This window comes from Embiotoca jacksoni, unplaced genomic scaffold (assembly GCF_022577435.1).
Source record: "Embiotoca jacksoni isolate LCO1_2020_lvr unplaced genomic scaffold, fEmbJac1.0.p SCAF_50, whole genome shotgun sequence".
NCBI lineage: Eukaryota > Metazoa > Chordata > Actinopteri > Embiotocidae > Embiotoca > Embiotoca jacksoni.
Genome location: NW_027185404.1, coordinates 1,387,501 through 1,411,822, shown reverse-complemented (window position 1 = coordinate 1,411,822; position 24,322 = coordinate 1,387,501). Strand labels below are relative to the sequence as shown.

General features: G+C 42.1%; 1 protein-coding gene across 3 annotated transcripts in view; it reads right to left on the bottom strand.

Annotated features, from left to right (window-relative positions):
• The window catches only part of grik2 (glutamate receptor, ionotropic, kainate 2), a 269,550-nt gene that overhangs the window by 40,984 nt on the left and 204,244 nt on the right, over nt 1-24,322 (bottom strand). For all 3 annotated transcript variants that reach the window (XM_069171981.1, XM_069171980.1, XM_069171982.1), the window contains exons 12-14: nt 22,605-22,828; nt 15,669-15,787; nt 10,467-10,684 (exon numbers count right to left, since the gene is read on the bottom strand). In XM_069171981.1, coding sequence (XP_069028082.1) covers nt 10,467-10,684; nt 15,669-15,787; nt 22,605-22,828 — 561 coding nt within the window. The remainder of the gene's footprint in view (nt 1-10,466; nt 10,685-15,668; nt 15,788-22,604; nt 22,829-24,322) is intronic.

The window sequence follows — 24,322 nt, the reverse complement described above, 5'->3', positions numbered from 1 at the left end:
ACTATTATAATTGAGTAAACTTGGAGGTTTCTACCTCTTACTCATGCTGAGCTGTTTGTGTTTATATTGTGTTAATATTTGGACATGTATCAGACCGACCTGCTCTTTGACACACTTAAAAAACATGTCAGCAATCACTTTAGGGTGCTTTAAAATGTACAAGCTGTGATTGTAACAGGTCATATTTGACACTTTGCTTTAACTGAGTTAATGTTCATGGTTCTTGTGTAAACGTCTTATCTATTAAGCAGTGAAGACGATCTAATAAGCATTCAGAGCGCAAACTATTTACGCAGCATTCTACTCTGTTTCTATTTCATGCAGAAAACACACATTGACATTCCCAACACAAACCCAAAGTCAGCTTCTAATTCTGAGAAATTCCCCGTCGGCCCCATCAGACAGCTAAGACCCTTCACAGGAAGTTCAGCATCTCTTCTGAAAACAACATTATAATTGTTCTATTTGCTTCCCTTCTTAGCTATCAAGTAAAAGAGCGGAGGAGGTTTGGATCAGCAAGTCGTGGAGCAGCACGTAACAGCTTACAGTAGCTGCGGAGCCTTTTTCTGGCCAACAGTGCACAATCAACAAAATAACAAATCAAACTGGAGCTGCAGTCAAGGACCTTGGGGAACAGGAAAGAAAAGTGCACAGTAATCATCCCAGTTCTGTTAAATCAAATAGCAGACTTAACGAGGTCAGACTCATTTAACATGATAATGTTGTTAGAGAATGTGAGCCTATATTTACTTTGTGATATTCATCAAGAAAAGGCTCGACTCCTGCTCGGTCCTGTGAGAGTCCCTGTTAACACTAACAAAGTTATTGGGAGAATAACTTTGTAAAGTTAATTACAGACAGTTGCGTTATGAAACTATGATCCTGGTATGGCATTTAAAGAAGTTACTTTTCCTTCTACAGAGAAGGATGCACGGTTCCTGTTTCTGTTGCCCTATATGGTGTAAGGTCTTCACTACAGGAAGACTGTTACAAGGTATTCCCAAAGAAATTTAGTCTGGCGTGAACCAGACCCAGTTTAACTCCATGAATATGTGGGTCTGTCTACCGTCCATAGAGAATCGTTTGCAGTCGTTCCATCCTACTAACCTCCAGTTAATTTTAACCAATCAGCATGTGCCAAAACCGGCCGACACTCTTCCACCGCTGCGGTGACTTACCGTGTCCACCAAAGTGTTTTTTCCTGAGTACAGAATATTTATTAAATTATTTTAATGAACGCCAGCAGCGTGACGAAGTGCTGAGCGTTTATTCTGCGCTAAACGCTGAATTTTTTGCGCTCGTTGCTGTCACCAGCCGTCCAATCACAGTGAAGAAGATGCGGGACAAATGTAGTTAACTACAGACACTGCTCTCTGATTGGTCGCCCTTCAGAGCAGACTGTATTCACAGAGATGAAAACTGGAGCTGTGAGCAACAGTCAGCGCAGCCAGGCTAAAAGAAATTATGACCACAGTCAAATTATTCTGGACACAACAAATATACGTATTTTTAACAGAATAAACAGGAGAGAAATGATACAATATGTGTTTACTGTACTGCATATAATCAGTAACAAAAAGAAAGAATAAGGGTTTGACTTTTTAACAGTTTTTGAAGTCAGTGTAAAAAGTGACTGGACACATTTATGTTGTCGAGAAAGGTTTGATTCTGCTCACAGTTTACTGCATCGTTCCTCGTCCTCCAAGTAAAAGCCCACATCACTGCAGTTAAAGATGGTTCTGTCAAATCTGGGTCAGCTGGTATCTCAGCATTAAAACAACAGTTTGACAGCGATCAGCGACGGCTGGTGTGTCTCTTAGAAATGATTCAAATAAAGTACAGCAGCAAATGGACAGATTATCATTATTGTAATGAGGAAACATTAAGATAATCAGCAAATATTTTGATACTGGAAAAAAAGGTAAAATGTTCACCAACATTGTTTTCCATCAACACATCAAATCTTACAGTACAATATCCTCTCTTAGGGACAACAGCATTATTCAACTTTCTGGTTATATTGAACCATATTTTGGTTAATATTAGAAAATGAAGGTCTGGTTTAATGCAGAACAGGTTGTTTTTTTCTTGACCTTAAACAAGCTGATTTTACTGCCTAGATCATAGATGAGAGTCTGCATCCAATCATTTGGTTGCACCTAAATATAAATGAGTTGCTCTGGTTAAATTGAGACCGACAAGTATTTTGAAGTTCGGCTGCTGATGTTTAAATATTTCTTCGCCTCTATTTGATAGCTGCAGTCGGGATAGGACAGTAGGGAGGCTGTCTGGGGGGCTGCTGGGGACCTCGTGATGCACTGAGCTTCTTTCCTCTCACTCTTTCACTCTCTATAACTCATATCTCACCATTACTCTCATCTCTCATTAACTTCATACTTCTTCTCTCCCATATTTTTTGCTTATTATCTGTTGTTTCTCTATTCAGTTCCCTCGCGTGCGTACTTTCTGTTCTTTCTTTTCCAGATGTCCCGTCACGGAGCTGCACGTCTCTGCTCTGTGATTGTCGACCCACCAACAGTTCATGTCTTGGATCTCTATGCTGTCCTTTTGTCTCTCTGCTCTCCTGTCACCTCCAACCGGTCGAGGTAGATGCTCCGCCCACCTCTGAGCCTGGTTCTGTTAACAGATGCTCCGCCCACCGGGGGTTTCTTCCTGTTAAGAGGGAGTTTTTCTTCCCTCTGTTGGAGGTTTTTCTCCCTTAAAGAAAAGTTTTTCCCTCCCAGATTATGTGGGAATTGTTGAATTGTTGGGTTTCTCTGTATAATGTTGTAAAGTTTTGCTGTACTGTGTTGTGATTTGGCGCCATCTAAATTAAATTGAATTGAATGTCCCTTTCACATTTATGATTGCCTGAATTTGTCAGCAGCACTAATCTGATATGAGCAGTTGTATTTTCTGTTACCCCAATTTAAGTTTAATATCAAAAACAAACAAACACAAAAGAAAGTTGTGAAACGCCGTCTTTGAAGAGTTCCCTCATAAAATATTTGAAAGTTGTTGATTGAGCGAATCTCTTCTGTAAACAGCATCCAAACATGGTTCTAAAACGTTGTTGTTTTTATTGTTGTGCATTGTCAAGAGATTTATTTATTTATTAGGTTTGAACCTCACGGAACCCTGCAGGCGAAAAAAGTTAAAACTGTTACAGTCACGCTCGGTTTCTTCCTGGTTTGCCAAGTTCAACTTTTGCCATTTCATTGTTCGCTTAGACAAAAAAAGAGTTCATTAATAAAGATGAACATGAGAACGTGGCCTTTTAAGAAAAAACAAAGACCTCAGCCAATGACAGTAGCCCCAGCAGCAGCAATGGTACGGACGAGCCCAAAGTTAATCTTCTAGCTCCATCAACTGCAGCATGTAACCTGCCCACCATCCTCAAGCATGGCCAGACTGGGCACAGCATCGCTGACTGCTCCTGATGGTCTTGGGACAGGGGAACCAGCCCAGGTGTACCTACAATCTCACCCCACTCAGGTGTTTAATAATACCCAAACATGGTTGTTCAGCAGAAGCTGGTTTAATGGAAGGGGTGGCTGGAAGATTCAGTAGTTACCGATGCTGCCTTTTGCTTTGCATGTTGAAACTTCAGTACCAGTCCAATGCTTCCAAAACCTTTAACCCTAACCGGCTTCTCCAACTGGAAATCTGTGACAGACAAGACGTGCATGCAGCAAGAACACTGTAAAAACAGTGATCACTGGAAGGAACAATGTGCTCGTCGTGCATCAGTGGCCGAGGTCTGCTCACCCGTCGATGAGGGCCAACTGGCAAAGAATCAAGTGCTACCATTGGACGTCACTGAGTTCCTTGTGTCATATCAGGAAACCCTGAAGGGGACATTGGACACTTTGGTGTCAAGAGAGCAGTCGATAGTTCAAATACACAATGAGGAGAAATAAAACTCCCGCCCAGGTATTCAGCACCATCCCAGCTGGCCACTACAGAGAACTGTGATGCGTTAAGAATGACCAACCTCGTACTCTCTGAGCCGAGACAAGCAGGTCTGAGAACAGAGAAGATCCGAGGCCAATGCTATGATAGTGCAAGCATGATGTCAGGAAAACGTCTGAAAGGCTGTCAGTCATCGTTAATAGTTATGACGACATTGTGCAGTTCCTTGCAGAGACTGAAAGTAAAACCCTTCAGCTGAGGCAGCAGGGCTCCTAAAAGCAAGCAGTGACTCCATCTTCAGGTTCCCTGCAGTCATGGACCAGACAGTCCTCCGAAGAAAGTGTTACAGGATGAAAAAACAGACCTCCGAAGTAGAGTGGAGGTTGTGAAAAGTGAGCTGCAGAAGCTCAAGAGTGACGTGGAGTTCAGAGTCGGCCACTGGTCTACATGAAGCACCGACCAGAACAATGCAGAGCAGATGGGACGCAATTTCTCAGCACGAGGAGCTTTAATCTACAAAGTATTCTCTCGCAGCAGAATGAACACTTTCTGTTTATGAAACACTGTCGACAATAAATACAAGTGGCTCTAAAAAAAATGAAAAACACTTCTGCACACGTTATCACCTCAACCTGCAGAAGAGTCAGCTCAGAGCAGCTTCACTCTTTGTCTTCAACAGTGTCTGTTTCACAGGAGATGGAATGAAACTTTAATGAGCCTCACCGGGATATTTGGAGAAAGACAAATAAACAAAACCAGCACCGACCGGTTCGGAGCCCGAGGAAAGATTTCAGCTGGTGTCCAATTCCACCACCAATCTTTGAGTTCATGGAGGAGGTGTGTGTATCTGTTATCATCGGGTGCTCCATTACATTAATATCTGATGGCTTTTTCTTAACTTATAATATTCATTGCAATTATTTTAATTATTTTATCTTGTTTATATCTTCTGGATCTTATTTACTTTTAAAATCAAACCAAACCATTTTGATATTTCTCTAATTACACCACTGACGGGCTTCTGCTGCCGATAAATGTCAGCTGAGGCCTGCAGGCATACGATTTACATTATTCATATTTATGTCAACATACATTGATCTTACATCAATTTATATTAAAATGTATCATTGCTCCTGAGTTCATGTGTATTTGTATATAAATTAGCCTTAGAGGCCGGCATGGGTACTGCCATGGTGACTGACAGGTGGCCTGAACACTTTCTAACTCTGCTTAAATTTGCAGGTGTATTTGAGCTTTTAGGTGGAACGCCGTCCTGCCCTGGCATTTCGACTGCAGCTAAGTGACAAAGCTAATTCATTCATTCAACATTCAACTGTGCAGAGAGCAGCTGCATGTACGCCCAGCCACAAACCATCCCAAGCCGAAAGAGTGAAAGCCTATAATAATACATAAACCTATAATAGTGTTTCATTATCCAGAAACAGCTGTGTTTCTTTGTTGAGTAATATTAAGGATGCTGTTAAAAAAGAGAGAAAAGAAAAACTGTTCAAATGTTGAAATGTGAACTTTCAGTGGAGAAAAATGCTTTAAAAAGTGTAATGTTAATTTATGAATGTATTATGCTGGATTCTAACCTATTGCACATAAACAGTTTGAATCATGCAGCCATGAGTGAAAGCAAGAAAATATATCATCTTCTCCCACCCTCGTCTCCTCGCTGCCTCCCTCCCTCCTCTCTCAGGTATCAAGCACATCATCTCAATAAGCTTTATCTGCTTGATTTAATCACCATGCTGGAGGTGTTCCTCCCATCTGTCTTATAGTAATGCAAAACAATTCAGGCTTGTGCAGCCCGGGGACACGGAGCTGTGTGCCACATGTAAAGGCTACTGTCTCTGCCAGCCATCAGCCGGTTATACACACGAGGTGAAAAAGCAGCTCTGCCTTTAATAAGATGTGATTTTATTAGCTAACAAGCCAGACACAGCGGCAGTGTGTTTGCTTATTCAATTATTCAGTGTTATTGTAGCAGCAGTCCATAGGGAATATCCCCACTTGTGAGACGAGTGAGACGCATCAATGCTTCAGAGACTATTGCACACAGACATTTACATAATTAGCCACCATTAGACGTGAATTCTACAACAGAAGACAATAATTACCCAAACAGTGAGTATTTTGTCATTTTATTTCCTGGGTTTGAATAGTGATTGTGATGCCTGCGCACATCTTCTGTGAGGGTGCTGCACTGAATCAACTGAGGCCGATGATAAGCCCGACCAAAACACTCCATTCATCATCGCAGCCGGGTCTTTTAAACACCTCAGACAGAGGACTGAATACGTTTACTCAGCAGAGGACAAATGGACTCTCAGTCTGCCTGGACTCAAGAATACTCAGACGGAGACGGAGACGACTTCATGCTGCAGAAAGAGGCAAACGTGTCAAACTGCTGCTCTGTCTGATGGGTTGATTCAAGTTATTTTTGTATTTAGCTTTGTAATATATCGTGTGTTCATTGTTCAGAACCAGTTTGAATAGGAAGAATTACCACTCAATCAAGACACAGCAAACCACTGTCACCAAAAACTAATTGTACAACCATGAAGCTACATTTAATTTTAGGAGATTGATAGTTGTATGAATCTGGATATTCTTCTTAAATGATGGTAGAAGAAAGAGATGACTTATTAAATTACACACTGTGAAAGAGGGGAAGAGAGAGGCAGCCTGTCTGAAAGAAACAAGCTTTAAAAGGTTCAAAAATGGACTAAACCGGCCCAAAGTCTGTGTAGAAACAGACGTGATGTCGAGTGTTGTGTAGCACAGATATATTTACTGACTACAGCATAATAACCAGCAAGCGCCAGCCCAGTCTGTCTCGTAATACCACTTTGTACCACAAGATGGTACGGTGAGTCACTGCAGCATGTTACCTGCCCTCAGTCCAACATCAGAAGAAGAAATATGACTCTAACTTCTAGTTTTGATGACTGGAACTAAAAACACAACGATGGATGAAACTTTTGGTAAAACAGAAGCAGGACCAGAGTTAACATCCAACCAATCGTCAACCAGCAGTGATGTCATCAACCATCAGTGACATCATCGTTGGTTTGTGAACGTTATGAAGCCTCCAGTTCACATTCTGTCCGTCACCATCTTGCCAGTTCGGAGCGGTTTGGAGGAGGAAGTGACCATATTTGGACGAGCTGGGGGAGGAGCCAGCGGTGGATCTCACTGATCTGATTGGAAACCTGACGATAATGTTATTCTAACTTCTAGTTTTGAAGCAACTGTAAACACAACGATGGATGACACGTTTGGTAAAACAGAAGCAGGACCAGAGTTAACATGAGTCCAGGGTTGAGTTTCTCTACAGAGAACAGCTTGGTATAACATTTCTGACAGTCTTAATGTTTTTAGTTTGCTGTTGATTCAAAGTTCAGCACAGTAAGTGAATTAGTAAATAAATCATAGTTTCAGTTTGAGGATATGTACCATTTTGTTGGCAGGGGCCCAAGGAGTGAGTGGAGTCATATTATTTGCCAGGTAGCTAAACATATTTTTCCTCTACTTTTTCCTCAGTATTAAATAATTCGAGGTATTGAAAATGAAGGTGATTTTTCTATTCAGTAACATCATTTTATGTTTGGATTTGTTGAATTTGCTTCTTTAACTTTAATCTCCAAACTGAAATTTGTGCATCCAAACAACAGATAAAAAGTGCTGCCATTATTACACCAACCCAGCCCATAATAGTGACTCGGACTACCGTGTCTGACCTGAGGCGGTGAGTTATGGCTGCAGAGGGACCTCAGCTAAAGTAGGATGATTAACAAGCACATATGCTGCTTCTCACACCAACTGTTGTTTTCATAAATTTGCATGTGGAAATGATAAAGAGACTGCGCAACTATCACCACAGCAGTTTTCTAATGAATTGGTGTGAGTATGTTTCAGCGCGAAGAAGGAACACACAAACATATTAATCACAACGTGCTCCTGTGTGTGAACGCTACCTGCGAACGTTGGTGTGCTTATTGCACAGACGGATGAAAATGAGGTGTGAAAAAAAAAAAAAGAAAAAGATAAATCTCAAAGCTGTCTGCGTGCCATCGACGGATTGTGAGCGAGAACGACTTCTAATGCAGGGAAGTTTTCAAACTTGGATTAACACGGCGTCCTTGATATGCAGCACATATTCTATATGATCCGAACGGAGGGGATTACTGAGCAGAGCCTCGGCAGGACTCACTCCTGCACGGTTCCAGGCGGTTTCACTGGAAAAATGGTGCAGCAGTATGTGATCGCAGTGACACGGTGGCTCAGTGGTTACAGCTCTGTCACCTCACAGGTCGGTTTGAACATGCTCTTCATGCCCAGGACTCGTTTGCATGGAGTTATCAGTCTGAAGGAGTGCCGGTTAGGGGAAGTGGAAACTGAGAGGAGGTGTGAACGTTAGTCTGTCTATGTCAGTCCAGTGACAGATTGGTGACCATTCCAGGGATAAGTTCTGGCTCCGAATGATCCTGAACGGGACAAGAGGGCAAACACATGCATACCAAGGTGATCATGTGAAACTGGTATAGTTAGTAAATAAATATCTCTATAACAGAAAACCAGTTGGTCCCAGTGAGAAAAAGCTTCTAGGCCCCAGACCTACAGCTGTCTTAGAGAAGGGCTCTGTTAAAACCACAGATGAATATAAAAGTGTTTGTAGCTTCCTGCTCTGAAAAATGGTTCTGATCCAGAAGTGTCTTCAGCTGCAATACCAGCGAGTGCCACTAGAGGTCGGCTCCAAAAAGCCTCCGGCTCCATAGACTCCCATTCAACTTCTCTCATCAAATCCAAAGTGAATAAAATGTGTCCATCAGTTATCTCGGTGTTGTTAGCTAAAGTCACTCCTTCTTATTAGTTTTCTGGAGGTCCATCTGAAAATAATCCCTCATTCATTAGAAAAGAAGATTCAAGAAGACCTGTTTTTGGGGGCGTGTCTGTTTGATTGACAGGCCTGTGGTGCAGTCAGGTTACAGCTATCGGTGGGCGGGATGTAGTATCACAGTAAGATGGTGACGGACAGAATCTGAACTGGAGGCTTCATAACGTTCACAAACCAATGATGACATCACTGCTGATTGATACTCGTGACGTATCCCTCTGGGGTTCGTCACCTTTATCACGACTGATTTCATCAGCTTTGACTACAGTGGTTAGACCTGGATAACAAATAGCAGGTGTTGCTGACCTTGTCATCTCTGCAAGCAGCTGATGTGCAGTTAAATGTTGCATTTTAGAACGTGACCAATGCCTACTAGTATATGATATTCGAATAGTCGTTAGAAAATAAATAAAAATTAGCATAAGATTAAGTCAATATAAATTCAGTACTATTCCAATTCACCCTGTGGAAAACATGGATGCTTTCACTAATCTCTCATTGGATGAAGGAAAACACAGATGACTTGCTGATGGTGCTCGTTGAAAACTCATCAGCAGAATCATCAGGATGAAAGCTTGAACATTTTATTTGTTGGACTCTCAGGGTGAAAATAGTGTGAAAGTATGTGTCCCTATAGATGACAAAGTAAGGAGCGACTGTCGCTGCTATAGTGTTGGTGTCTTTAAATGGTTTGCTCCGTTTGAATTGTGAGGTTGTTTTTTTTTTTTTTTTTAACAATATGGGACTTGATTCACAAATATGTAGATGCCATATAAACTAAACCAGTCTGAGTTATGGTTGCATTTGTCACAGGTAGTTACCATGAAGAATTTGTGTTAATTCAATGCATTTTGGAAGATAATGACAAATAATTCAAGTCTTGAGAGCTCGCTGCAAAAAAAAAAAAAAAAATCACTGTACATACTTTAAGTCTTTTGTCACTGAAATTCAGGTTTGGAGATGAAATGTTTTTTTTTATAGAGCTCAGATCAGAAAGTGACCAACTCTGACTTTTACCAAAATGTGAAGGTCAAACAAAATACTAAGATAAAGTATTTGAACAGTCCCGTCATTTTCCCTTTTTAGTTGTTCTTCTTGTTTAAATAAGTTCCTTACATGTCCCACAATATTATTGAAGAATGATATCAAATTACAACAGTGAAAGAAGGACTCAGGTCATCCAATTAAATAAAAGTAGTAATACTGTAGCGTAGAGATATTGGGTTATAAGTCAAGTCCTTAATTCACTATTTTACTGAAGCAAAAATACAAAAGTATTAGCATCAAAATACACCAAAAATACTTACAGTAAAAGTACTCATCATAATGTCAGAATGCATTGTATTCTGCATTGTTTTATGATTATTGATGTACATCACTTTAAAATTGAGACTGAACTCATTATAATTCCAAAATTCTAATTTATTTATACATTGTATTAAGTCACTGTTGACACAAGGCTGATCATCCAACAGGAAGTAACCCTTGAGCTATTTATTAGAAAAATAATGAGCACTTTAATATTTGCCAAGCAGCTTTTAAATACTGCAAAATAACACCCATCTGAAGCATTGACAGAGCCACAAAGTGAACCTGCATATCGCTGTAGAAAAGACGGTAGTTGGTGTAATAATATCCAGCGGTGACTCACCTTGAAGAAGGTCATGGTGGAGCCGTCTTCCACCACTCCGTACTCGATCTTGGTCTGCTTGGCCAGATCGTCGGCGGAGTCGATGGGCGACTCCATCCTCTCCACGGTGAGAAACGCCGCCAGGTTTGCCGTGTAGGAGGAGATGATAATGAGCGTGAAAAACCACCAGATTCCTCCTACTATTCTGGTGGAGAGGGCTTTCGGCATGAGCTCAGATCCTGGATGAGAGGAGCAGAGGAGGGGGTTAGGCCTGGTACGGGTGGAGGTTGGAGAGGGGGGCAGCACCCGGGCCAGGCCTCTGCCTCGATCACACCCTCAGACACACCAAGTGGACAGAGTGGGCAGCGTCATGGCTGGACCTGCTGATTGATATTTGACCTACAATGTCGACTCATCCTACATACGCTTCTTGCAAGTGCCTGATCATCTGTCTTCATTGTATTATTGTAAAACTGTAATATGTCTCACATCTGTTCTCTTTAAATTTTAAATGTGACAGAACAAAAAGGACTGAACCGAAAACTATCTGAGTCGAGTTAACCGGGTTTCAATAAACATATGAATGGACTTAAAGATAGATCAGGCCGGCATGTCGTCATCCAGGGCTGGGTCTCATGACCACGCCCCTTTCTGGAGGAAAACAAACCCGCATTGACAGAAACAGAAAATCGGAGGAAGTTGAGACTTTTCTCCAAACTGCTGCTTTAAACTAATCAGTTAAAATAATAACGCTATGCTGAAGAGTTGCTGTGTTGTTAGTTGCACCAACAATGACGTGAAAAACTTTGATCTCCGATTTGTTTCTCTGTTATGTCCTAAAAACATCGAAGAGCTCTGTGGCACCGTTCTGTGGAAGGGAAGACTGACCTGACGTGACCAATGAAATATGACCCCGGACAAGGTGCCGCAGTAAAATTGATCCGGTGGTTTACAACGGATGAATTTTGGAACGATATTTTACCTTGAAGTCTACGGAGAGAGTCGTATGTTTTGACCCAAAAGGGGGCGGGGCCGTTTCTGAAAGCCAAAGTTCCCGGATGTGTGATCTATTGGTGGTAATTGATCCCGTAGACCAGACAATCAACAGCAGTGTTTTATGAACCTTCCACCGTTTTCTGCTCCCTCAAACATCAAACCTTTCAAACTGGTTTGAAGTTACTCACAAATGTCAAAGTTCACAGAAGTTAAACTCTTCGTAAAGATTTGTGTGGATCTACTTCATTATGCAAACGACTCCACTGATTGCGGCGATTCCTATGAAGTAAATCGATTTTATTTTGCTGCTATCCATATTGGTCTGACCGGGCGCTCACACCTCCACATCCAGTTTTATATTTATGTATCGTAGAGTGTTAGAGGGACTTTCTCTCATCATTGTATGCAGAATGTAAAGCGCAGAGGAGTGTGTGTGCGTGGGTGGAGAGGGAGTGAGTCTGGGAGGGAGGGGTGAGAGAAGGTGGGTGGAGGTAGTGAGTCTGGGAGGGAGGGGTGAGAGAAGGTGGGTGGAGAGGGAGTGAGTCTGGGAGGGAGGGGTGAGAGAAGGTGGGTGGAGGTAGTGAGTCTGGGAGGGAGGGGTGAGAGAAGGTGGGTGGAGGTAGTGAGTCTGGGAGGGAGGGGTGAGAGAAGGTGGGTGGAGAGGGAGTGAGTCTGGGAGGGAGGGGTGAGAGAAGGTGGGTGGAGAGGGAGTGAGTCTGGGAGGGAGGGGTGAGAGAAGGTGGGCCGGGTTATATCGGGACTATTCTACTCAAGCGGCTTAAGCAATTGAAAGGCGGATTTTGCACATTTACTCAGAAGGAAAGCTGATAAAGAGTCAGAGCGACAGGAGGTTAAGAACTCTGCTCAACTCCCTTTGTAAGCGTCTCAATCTGCACTCTCACTTTTCATCAAACTTTCTTTCTTTCCCACAGTCCCTTGAGTGAGCTGTCGAGTAGAGGGGGGAGAGACGTGACAGCCGACTGTGAGGCCGCTGCCAGAGATACTGCAACGGAGAAGGACCGGCGGGCCGGGGGGGAGGGGGGGCACGCCTCCCAGAGTTTCTCCCTCGACTGGGAGCACAGCGGGGCTTTTAGGAGACTCTCATTAAACCCACCGGATAAGTAGAAAGGAATGATTTCAGGACGACCCTCCGGTATCAATACAAATAACAGAGGTTGGTTTAATAACAGTAAAACTGTTTCTTTTCACAAGTAATGTTTTTGCTGTTAGCATTTCTACATGCTCAAAGAATGAAGCAACGGTTGAACCAAGATAAAACTTTTTAAAATATTTGTTATACCTCTTTAGCTGAGAATACATAAATTATGTCGAGAATGAACACTTTAAAGCAATGACACCATTAGACAGCTGTATTTGACTCACTGCATATATAAGACGCCTGATACCACTGCACACAATATGATACCAGAAATGTGATAGTCAGTTCTAATACCAAAACAATTCTACGATTCTCGATAACAAATTTGATTTCACGACAAATAATGACCTACTGAAATCAATGTAATTCAACATAAACTTTTACCTTTTATTTAATTGAATTTGATCTACTTTACTCGTATCTCTCACTCTTCTGCCAACTATTATACAAATAGACTTGCCTTGCCTTATCTAATATTAAATATTTTATCAGATGTGTTAAAATATGTTAATTTGGAGCCTTTTCTGCTGATTCATTTCATTTACACCCTTTCTTAGAGGTTAAAAAGTATTTTCATGATTTAAACATAGAGCGACTAATCTCAGAGAGGCCCAACTGAACAATGACTACAGTTTCTAAAATACATGTTAACATGGTCTCTTAAAACCATATTGTTTGTTTAGCCTCTCTACACTGAAACGGGGATCAGGGCCACCAACCACTCACTTTGCCCATTCATCAAACCACAAGCAACAAAAACCAACGGAACAAGCATGACAAGAACACATTTCATCAGAAAGCGATGGATTCTGCTTGTTCTGAGTCGGACCCGTGGCCAGCTACCAGGAGTAGGTTTTAAAGTGGAACACGCCACCAGCTCGGAGCTTCTTCACCTGTTCCACCTCACAAACCTGAAAACACGGGGCGACCCGCTCAGAGCAGGCGAGCCGGACCCTAACAGAGCCTGGTTGGGGCTGACTGTCATGTACCCAAGGTAACGTCATGACCAAACAGCACATCCCACAGTTTTCTGGGGGGCGGGGCCAGCCTCCGGGCAGGGGAGCCTCTCTACAGTGTAGCCCAGCATGGTGCCATGCAGACACACTGTGTTCGTCCTGCCTGGTCCCTCAGCCTGCAGGCTCTCAGCCACATCTTCTCAACTGGTCACCCCTCCATGTCGGCTCTGCTGGCCTTTCAAAGAACGCTATGAAGCAGCTACAAAGCATGACACTCACATAAAGGAGATCCTCTGGAGTTATTAACATGGTATATTTGAAGTTTAAAGACTCTTCTGAGTGTTTTTGTTGCAATCAAACCAGTCACCATATTTTACTTTCAAAGAATTTAAATATGTTTCCATCTTTTGAGTCAAATAAATGAACATCTGTGGAAAAGTTAGTCTTTAATTTGGGGATATTAGTAAACATGCAGTATATAAGTTATAGCATGCAACCAGCCAACAACAGATAAGTTACCAGCTCCTAAATCCTCACAAATACTGAGAGGTCTGTAGACTTAAAGAGTCAGTTCACCCAAAATAAAACAACAGATCTTCACAATTACCTCTGGTGGTATGCAGTCATGCAGATCGTTTTGTTCTTATTTGTCCAGATTTGGAAATCTGTATTTGAACCTTAATACAACTGAGGAGGTGAAATGAAAATAAAGTGTTGTGGAGATGATCAAGAGTCCCTTTATCTACAAGAACAGCCAAATCATTTCATTCTTTTAAGCAATTTTAAGGGAAAACTAATCACTACGTATATGTTTTTAATCTTAAAAAAATACAATTTGGTCAATTTAAAAGACTAAATGTAAAAAAACAGAACTCAAGGTCCATTTATAGCTTTCAACAACATTTCATGTTCTTTCTCAGCTGTTGTTTTCATTATGTGACATGAAATATTCAAGTCAAAATGCGGTGCATATTTACAGTACAGTTGCTGAGGAAACCCATCAGGTGTGATTGAATCCTTGAATCACCTTCAATTTCCCATAATGAGGGTTTTGAAATTGCTGCAATTCCTTCAAAAAAAGTTAAAAAGGAAATTCAGAATGATATTTTTTTAAAGGAAAATAAGGTTATCATTGAACATATGCTATAAAAGGTGATAAATGATAACCTTCAGTGTCCTCTATTACAGTTGAGGTTCACAATGAGACACTGTTAATTATAATGTTTACATGATTATTAATATAATTTAATTCACTGTGTACACTGAGCACCACAAATGAAATGTCTTTCTCCTCCATTGGGCAGGAAAGATTCAAAATCTGGACAAATCAAACAAAAAGCATCTACATGCCCATATACAGTACCACTGAAGGTAAGAAGTACTTCTATTGCCTTTGTTGTAATTGATGTGAACTGACCCTTTAAAGCAGCTGTGACTGTAGCTGCAGCTCCTCTCTGAGTTCCATTCCACTGTTCAGATGCATACATACAGTATAAACCATGCTCTCCAGGCCCTGAAGGCATCACTACCTGCTGTGCATATGTTGCATCATCAAATGCGTTGGAGGAAATGCTAATTAGAAAATGCAACATATCTCTCATGCACTGTGAAGAGCAAAAGTCACGTGATTTTTTTTAAGTGATAATGTTAATTTTCTGTTAAACTGTCACTGTTTTTTTTGTTTTTTTCTGAGTCCAAAGATGCCAACTAGTTGAGAAGATATGGCGTTGGTCTGGCAGAGGGAAACAAATCAAACAGGCAGGGCAAGCTGCTCAGTTCTCAATCAGTCTCACCCATCTGATCCATCTCATGTACTCAGGGTGTGTGTGTGTGGGGGGGAGGGGGGAGGGGGGGGGGGCACTTACCTGTTCAGGTGGCTGTGAATAGGTGTGGGGAGGGGGAGGGGGGGAACATGCGGGATCATCATCCACCGAACACATCGTTCACAGTCCACTCTGTCCATCCTGCTGGACTCTTTACCTGAGAAGCATCTAGCTACATGCACAGAGGCCCCCATGCACGTCACGGGCCGGGTCAAAGGGCAAGGTTGACCCCCAGCAAAAAAGTGGGACCTGTGCTATAAAAAGGGGGGGGGCAGGCAGAGGCGTCTACCTTGCTGCATGAGAGCTCCAACTCCGAACCAGAAACTATTAAGCAGGGTGAAATTGTTTTCCACTACATCCGAGTCGGGGTTGCATGGGTGGGGGTTATACCACTCGTAGGGACTAAACCTGTGACGATCGACAGAGAACACACACACACACACACACATATGTGAACTGCAGTGGCATGAAGACACAAGAATACACAATAAAAGAGACCAAGAGTGGTCGTCCTACCTGGGGAGACAGGAGAGAAAACACAGGTTAGTTAGTTACACTTCCCAAATCAAGAAGCACTACGATGCCTTCATGTACATACTTCAGATCGCGATGCTGTTAATTGGTTTCATAAATTAGGAGTTTATCAGATGAATTAAGGTACGATGTGGATCAGGATTTCTTTACTCAACAGCCAATTAGTCCAAATGAAGCCCCCCAAAAATGGCTGCTCATCTCAATTTCTCTTGTGTGTTTTTCAATTTTAATAACACGCAATGCTTGGGGAGTGGGTTTAAATTAACACCACTCGTAATCCAAAAGTGGCTCCTCGTGTGGGCGTGCTCATATCAAAGGCAATTCCCTCCGTAATTTAATCGATGGCTTCTGAAAATAACTCCATTGTCAACGGAGAAAAGAACTAATAATCCTTATAATCTTGAAGGAGCATTAATATTCAGCAGATCAAACGGTTCATTCCTATCGAGCCCACACCGGCCCGGCGCTCCCGCTCGCTCAACGCACTCCTCCAGCAGAGAGATTTCTCATTTATTCATGTTAAATAAAAGTGACATTACATTAGTAAAGGTTGATTGGACTACAATTAAGCATCCTGACCTGATTTGCTTTGTACTGGAGTAGAGGGGTTGGGGGGGGGGGGGGGGGGGGGGGCTATCTTGACTCAAGCTGTTTAACACACACTAGGGTCTGACTAATCAAATTGCAATGCATAATGTAGAGTTGTCTCAGTGTGACTCTTCTTACTGCAGTGGAAGTCAAAAATAATAACGTGGTTGGAGGACGGAGGAAGATGCAGATGAAGCTGCTGCTCTGCGTGTCGGGTTTTAATCCAGCGTCCTCTGGGTGAGTACAGTACAACTGAACGTTGAAATACAGGAGTCGATATGAAGATGTATGGCTGTGTAGATAAAATGACAGCATCATAACTGCGCCCTGTCATTGACTAATGGGCGTTGCCATTATAACGTGGTTAGTGGCGGCCTTCCTTTTCACCCCTACAACACTCCGGAGGATGTTGCACAGTGTAGCTCAAGGACCTCTGAATGTCCCCCTAATTTCTGCTTTAAGAGAATCCTTGGCCTTAAATCAATCCGTTTGCTCACTCAATTTGTCTCAGATTTGCTTGCTTGTCAATTTGCGATGCCAAATAGAGTTGAGCTGAACTGCGACCTTGCTGTGGCGATGCGACCCAACGAGGTCTCCGAGTGCGTTTCCTCCAAACATGTGAAAAGCCAATTACAGCTCGCCACGAACACGGATGAGTGGAGTTGTCATCGGCACGGCGGTGTGTGATGGGAGCGGCCGGTTGGGGAGGGAAGACTAAACCGACGGCATTTACGGGAGACAACACAGCTTAACCTGCCGCTCACTGCGGCTCCGCTCGGCCTGTTCGCTGTCGTTCTGATCCAATTACACTGCCCTTACATTATCTCAGGTCATCAGCGCTGAAGGCAGAGATGTGCAGAGGGAGAAACTTTGAGCAAGGTCAGCGCAGAGATAAGCTCGGACAAAAAAACAGAGGAATTCAGCAGCAGCGCAGAAACAATGTGGGCTTTTATCTCTGCGTGTGTGTGTGTGTGTGTGTGGGGGGGGGGGGGGGTCATCCTGCAGAAAACCACCGGGATGACACACATGATAACGCCATTGTCAGGATGATAGAGTTTATACGTCCACACCTGCTTCTGACCGATGTTTTCATAAATTCTTCCTCTGCTCCCCGTTTCATGAACTGCTGCTGATATATCAAAACACACGTGAGAGTGTTTCACCACACGACCCTCCGCCGACTCAAACATTTCACCGCTTTGTAAAGATTTCCTCAGAAAAGGCTTAACAGCAGCGTTTATCTGCACCGCGGTGCTGCAAGATGTATTTAAAGCACTAACATGTTTACCTGTCTAGGATTTAGTTTTCTTTCCTCCTAGTTTTTTTTGACTCTGATGTGATGTTGTATGCCATATTTCTTTGCTCACTTTCTTATGTGCTAGATATGCACGTTTTTCACTTTTAAAAGCAAATACGTTCCCGTTACTCAGAAGAGAACGTGTTTGATAAAGATAAACTATATGTGCAGGTAGATGTCAAATAGATATGATGCTTCATGAAAATAATGTCCTCTCTCTAGCGGGACTGGAGTTGAATGGCTGAACACATTCAAAAATCTGTGGTGTGTTTTGGAAAACTCTGAATCTCCGGTGGATTGTACATGACAGGTCTTTTCCCATCATTTATTGAATATTCAATTTTATGTATAAAGCATCTTTCTTTTTAAAAACAGTATAAAAAAAACTGTAACATAATTTATTTGCAGTGTCTTTTAGAAGGTCGCACTAACAAGTTTTATATTTTGAGAGTTAACTGCTCCACAATATGAACACATTTTGAAGACGTGTTTTATTTAATTGGTAACGTGTTGTATAATCGCAGCATTGTACTCAATGGTGCTTTAACGTCAATCTTGGAATGACAAGTGATGCGTTCAGGGGCGAGCGCTCGCTTCACACCCCCTGGTGTAATATTGCTGAAGGCTGTGCCTTTAATATGAGCACATACTAACCAAAGGATTTCCATTCAGCATCTGAGGACAGACAGATCACACTCTGAAGACAGGGAAGAAGGACTTTGTACACAGAAAGATTCTGATCTTAAGAAAGATGGGGAAGAATTAGATGTAAATATCATGAGTCATAATCACAGTATATTCTTCACAAATGTTCTTATTAATAAACTGCTTTATCGTAATAAATTAGCGTGCGGTGGAGGATGTAGGTCATTTGGTTCTCCAACATGGAACAAGGTGATAATGCACCGGCTTCAACAGAAGTGTGGTGTACTATATGTTTCATCACCTGCAGCAGAAACAGCAGCAGTGTTGCTGCCATTATAAGGAACATAAAAGCAAAGCGGAGCGGGAGCACCGACATCAGTGAGTGTAGATATGAGTCCAGCAGTGTGTTCACTCAGCTGTGTGTCCTACAGACGGAGGAGAAGCTGCTCTGACTCTGTGTACGTCGGTCCTCGTATTCAGTCTCACTCACACTAACAGTCAGTCACACAGAACGGCAGCAACACAAGCACACGGAGATCATGTGTAATGTGTACACGCACATATACAGTATGTACAGTCTATAAATGCACAGTGAAACTAAAGTGAACGTCGTTCCTGCTAGATTTCGACTGTTTCTGTCTTACAAACTTTTGTGAAATGAGTGTTTATTTTTTTACATAAAAAATCCGTAAGTGAACAGGAAGGAAGAGAAATACATTTGGACAACATGAAAGGATTCAGTGACAAGCAAGGATTTTGATGGAACTGAGAGAAATATAGTTGTGTTCGAAGAAGGCAGAGATAGAAAAAATAAACTGCAGGTGCCTCAATGATCTAATGTGTGTTGAGAAGAGCCTCTTCTGTCCAGTTGAACCATGAGCATCGATCTGTCAGGTCATGCGGTTGAGAAACACGATATGTCTTGGCAGAGCACTGCTCATTTCACATCAACAGTCAAAGTCGTCCCTAAAAAACAAAACAACAACTAAAAAAACCAAATAATTTAGAATTAAGTTTTTACAATCAATGATCTTCTCATAGACTGAGAAAATCGAATAGATGCAATCTGGTGCACAAGTAGCTGTTGAACTGGGTCAGTGCTCACTGAGTACTGTCCAACAGAGTACCATTACTTTATGTCTCAGTACTGACAACGTCCACTGAATGCAGATACACGTTATCTAGATCATGTGACTGTCAGGAAAAATGGGCAAATTTCCTGCACAAAGAAGCAACAAGAAGAAAACAAATTGCAGCTTCTGCTTTAAAAGCTTTCTGATCGCACGTCTGTCCATAAACGGTCTGAACGGAGTCTGACAGGTATCGGAGCTCATCAAGGCTTGACCTTTATAAAATGTCCTTCATACAGTAAAGCCACAGACTTTATATAAAAGTGGACGTAACTTCCAAGTCTGAAAACTAAGGCCGATGCTGAAGTGTGTTAAGCTGCAATACCAGCGAGTGCCACTAGAGGTCGGCTCCAAAAAGCCTCCGGCTCCATAGACTCCCATTCAACTTCTCTCATCAAATCCAAAGTGAATAAAATGTGTCCAGCAGTTATCTCGGTGTTGTTAGCTAAAGTCACTCCTTCTTATTAGTTTTCTGGAGGTCCATCTGAAAATAATCCCTCATTCATTAGAAAAGAAGATTCAAGAAGACCTGTTTTTGGGGGCGTGTCTATTTGATTGACAGGTCTGTGGTGCAGTCAGGTTACAACTATCGGTGGGCGGGATGTAGTATTGTCAGGTTTCCAATTAGATCAGTCAGATCCACCGCTGGCTCCTCCCCCAGCTCGTCCAAATATGGTCACTTCCTGCTCCAAACTGCTCCGAACTAGTAAAGATGGTGACGGACAGAATCTGAACTGGAGGATTCATAATGTTCACAAACCAACGATGACATCACTGATGGATGATGATTGGATCTTACTGTTTTTAATCTAGAAGCTAAAACTAACCAGGTAGTTCACGTGCCAAATACTAACCCATCCCCAAAACATATTTTTGCATTTACTTGTTTCAGTCCTGAATATTGATGTTGTAAAGAGTTTAAGACTTATCAGAATACTTCCTGTTGGTTACCCATGATCAAATCTACATGCTAGCATACAAAGCTTTCACATTTAGCTGATCATTTTATTAATAAGGAGTCTCTCTTTCTGTGATTTTTTTTTTTCATATTTTTCTCCTGAATCTTAAAGAGTTTCAGTCAAAACTGTTGACAGCGAAACATGTGGCTCATTTAGAGCGACGGGATCACCCGAAGTAACACAAACTAAACTTCATCTACCGACATGGTATTGGAGTGAAGGCACAAATATTAGAGATAAAAAACCTGAACAATTGTTGTTTTGTTCTAAACATGTACAAATGTTCCTGTCACATAATTCTTTCGTGGTGCTGATATGTCATCTCCTCACTTTCTGTTCACATCACATCATCACCGTTCACACTTCTCATTTCATGAAATTTTGCGCGACTGTTTTGTGTTTCACTCTACAGAAAAAAACATGCAACTGTAGCCCAGCATGCATCTGTGTGTACAGGAGAAGAGAAGGAGTAAAGTGAGGGGGGATTTTACACACTTACCCAAACACTTACTTATTGTGGTATTAAATACAGATAGGTGCATATTCTGAGCCAACTTAGATGACAGTTGCTGCTTTTTATTCTCTCGTGTGATCATATCGCCAGTAACATCGGAAAAAAACCCACGTGTGTTAACGGTAAAACTGTCGGGTCGCGGCCGCAAGTGAGCCCGTGTCTCCCGAAAGTTTTAGAGTTAAGACGAACTTTTCTTTCTCCGCGCTTCACCGTGCTTCAAACAGCAGATCAAATGAGCGAGCCGTCACAAACCATTGGCCCAGTTTCATCACTGAGACGATTTGTCTGAGCAAAGACTCGGAGAGGACAGACGACTGCTACAAATGAAGCCTTCTATCATCTCACCAAAGCTTTCTGGATGTCGGCCGCATTTCCAAAATAAAGCAGATGACCACAAAAGAAAATAACGAAAGCAAATAGTACGGAGCTGCTTGTATCTATATGTATAAAAATATATACACTATTAGTGCTATTAGTGTTTAGAACAAACTATTGAAGCTGTGCAGATGGACGGTCGGGGTCCTGCAAAGCCCTCAAATTTGGGGGGCATCAATTCAGTGCAACAGGAGACCTGACCTGCAGGTCACTGCACCACATGTAGAAAAACTTTGGTGCTAAAATAATAAATTAATCTCTTATGATACGTTATACTTACAGCACAGATTCTGCTGACGAAATGTTTGGTGGAAAACTGGCGAGAATTTAAAACAATTGGAATCTCCCATAATTATAAATAATAGATTGTTTGAACTTGTGTTCATTATTGTGATCACAACATTGCAGTTTCCTGAAGAGACTGTTTAAACACATCTGGCTGAACCTTGGTGGATCCTCAGGTGTGAACACGTCTGTCATCCTGTACAAAGATTACAGGAACTGGAATCCAACTTGATATGTACTCTCCAAAAACTATGTCCCATCCGATGACATCGCAGCACAGAGCAAACCGATATGGAAACCGAACCAGCAGGAGAAAGTGAGGAATGCTATGTTAAGTTCAGCGACGGACCTCTTTTGAGTCCTATTTGAAGCAGGGTGAAGAAGAGAAAAGAAAAGACAGCATGAGACACTGGGGACAGTGAGGGAGAGGTGGGACAGGGGCAGCAGCTGTTCACATCGAGCTCGACACATCCCACACACACATATCATGAGTGCACAACCTCTCCGACACACACACACACACAACCCTGAAACGGCTGAGAGGCCTCCGACATCTCTGTCGGCGGTCCGTGTTCCTGTGTGTGTCTGTCTGTCCTCGTTCTGTACCGGTGTGAGTGTGAGCGGACCAGGAGTAACCTGGCAGCCGTGCCCGTCTGACGCAACATACAACACCTGTACAAATCTACTATTAATACACTTCTAGTGGTGGAATCTGCAAGTACGTGATCCTCAGTGCGTAAACCGGATCAGACGCGAGCGTTGATCATGTCAGCACTGTCGCTGCGCGGTGAGCTCAACATCCTGCAATCACACAGATTGGCCTGATGTTAGTCAGATGGGCGGCGGAACATGTGTCTGACCGTGTGTGAGGCTGCGATCGCTGCAAGTGACATGTTACCTGGCTATGACAAACAGCACACAACTGACACCCAAGTAAGCCAGCAGAATATACATCCAGATATCAGGCGACAGGGGGTTGAGGAAGGAGAAGACCCCAGGGTTGGTCCCGTTGGGCTTGCGGTACAGTATACTTATACCCAGCGTCATGAAGGGCTTGGAAAAGTCGATAACCTTCTCGCGGGCGTATGTGATGGCGAGGGGAGCCACTGCCAGATCAGCTCTCTGTCAACAGCAAACATAAAGGGGAAGAGGGATCGGCCGTAAGTTACGGGCACAGGAAGTGTTTAGAGGCAATCAAATTAAGAAAACAGGGTCTTTACACACTACAGAGTCTGTCCTCAGGCACTTAGCAGGGAATTTAAAGCCATCAGGATACTCCCATCATTAAATCCACTTGCTTCTCTCTGCAGCTAAATCACAGCACTCATTCATTTACTTTGCTTACTTCCTGCTTTTGTTATAACAGCTGATAGCAGCAGATTACATTTGGCACAGTTTACATGATATCCAGGACATATAGACAGTTTTTGTGATTGTTGCGATCAAAAATGTTTGATTTTGCATCAAAAATTGTGATGTCATTTCTAGTGTTTTAACTGAGTTTTTTTTTTGCAGGAGTTAGAAAAAGTTGCAAGTTGAGAAAGAAAAATGGGGTGTTTTTAAGTACAACCTGTAAAGTATTAAATATGCACTCACTTCCTTTGATAATAATCATGCTGCACATCACAGATACAGCCTATTTTAGTTCAATTTATTTATGTATTTATTGAACTTAGAGAACCATGAGGCTAAAAGTTACTAAAGGTCCTAAAAGCTGCGTATGTTTGCAGAACAGAGCGTCTGTGACTGGAATATAGAAACAAGGACTACATCAGCTGTCAAAATAAGAGCTTTAGATGCTGTTTAATTCATGTTCATTCAACACATAGACCTGCTGGATGAAACAAACAAAGAGACGTCTCTGACAACTGGACGTGTGGAGAAAACTCATTTAACATCCAGTAATATGGAATCACTTCTTTGATAATAAACATTTAATCAGATAATTTTATTGTGAAGACCACATTTCCCACAAACCCCGTCACTTCCTGTTTCTCCTCTTGTTCAGGTTTCTTCTGGTGAACAGTTTTATTTGGAGATGAAAACAGGAACAGAGACTTTCTGGTTGGAAATGAGGAGTTATTGTTGTTAATAGTGAGTTTTGCTTGAAAATACTTTCTTTATGACGTTAATACTTTCAGGACAGATTCTGATGACTTTTTTTTTTAGCAAGAATCGCAGGAATTTAAAAAAATATGACAGTTTGCTTGAGTTTACGTTAATTATTATGATCGACTGCCGAGGAGAACTGTGGTGGTTCAGAGGATGACATCTTAGTCACTGTTTTTCAGAGTTCAGGTTTATGTGGTGTTAAAGTGCTGCTACTGTTTCCACCATACACTGATATTTAATGAACATTATAACATAGTTTTGTATATAATATAAGCCATAATGCCTTGTTTGCTTATATGTGAAAAATGTGCTTCGAAGATACAGAGAGGAAACGTACAAGTCAGGTCGTGTCAGCGTATCTGGGCAAAACAAAAGAAAGAAAGTGTTGTGTTGTGTTGTTGACAGTTAATAAATCTGCGGCTGCATTGTGACTATAAATGCTAAACATTCACTGCAAGGTCAAGTGGTTCATTTCTCAGAGATACATCCTTTTTGTCTCTTGAA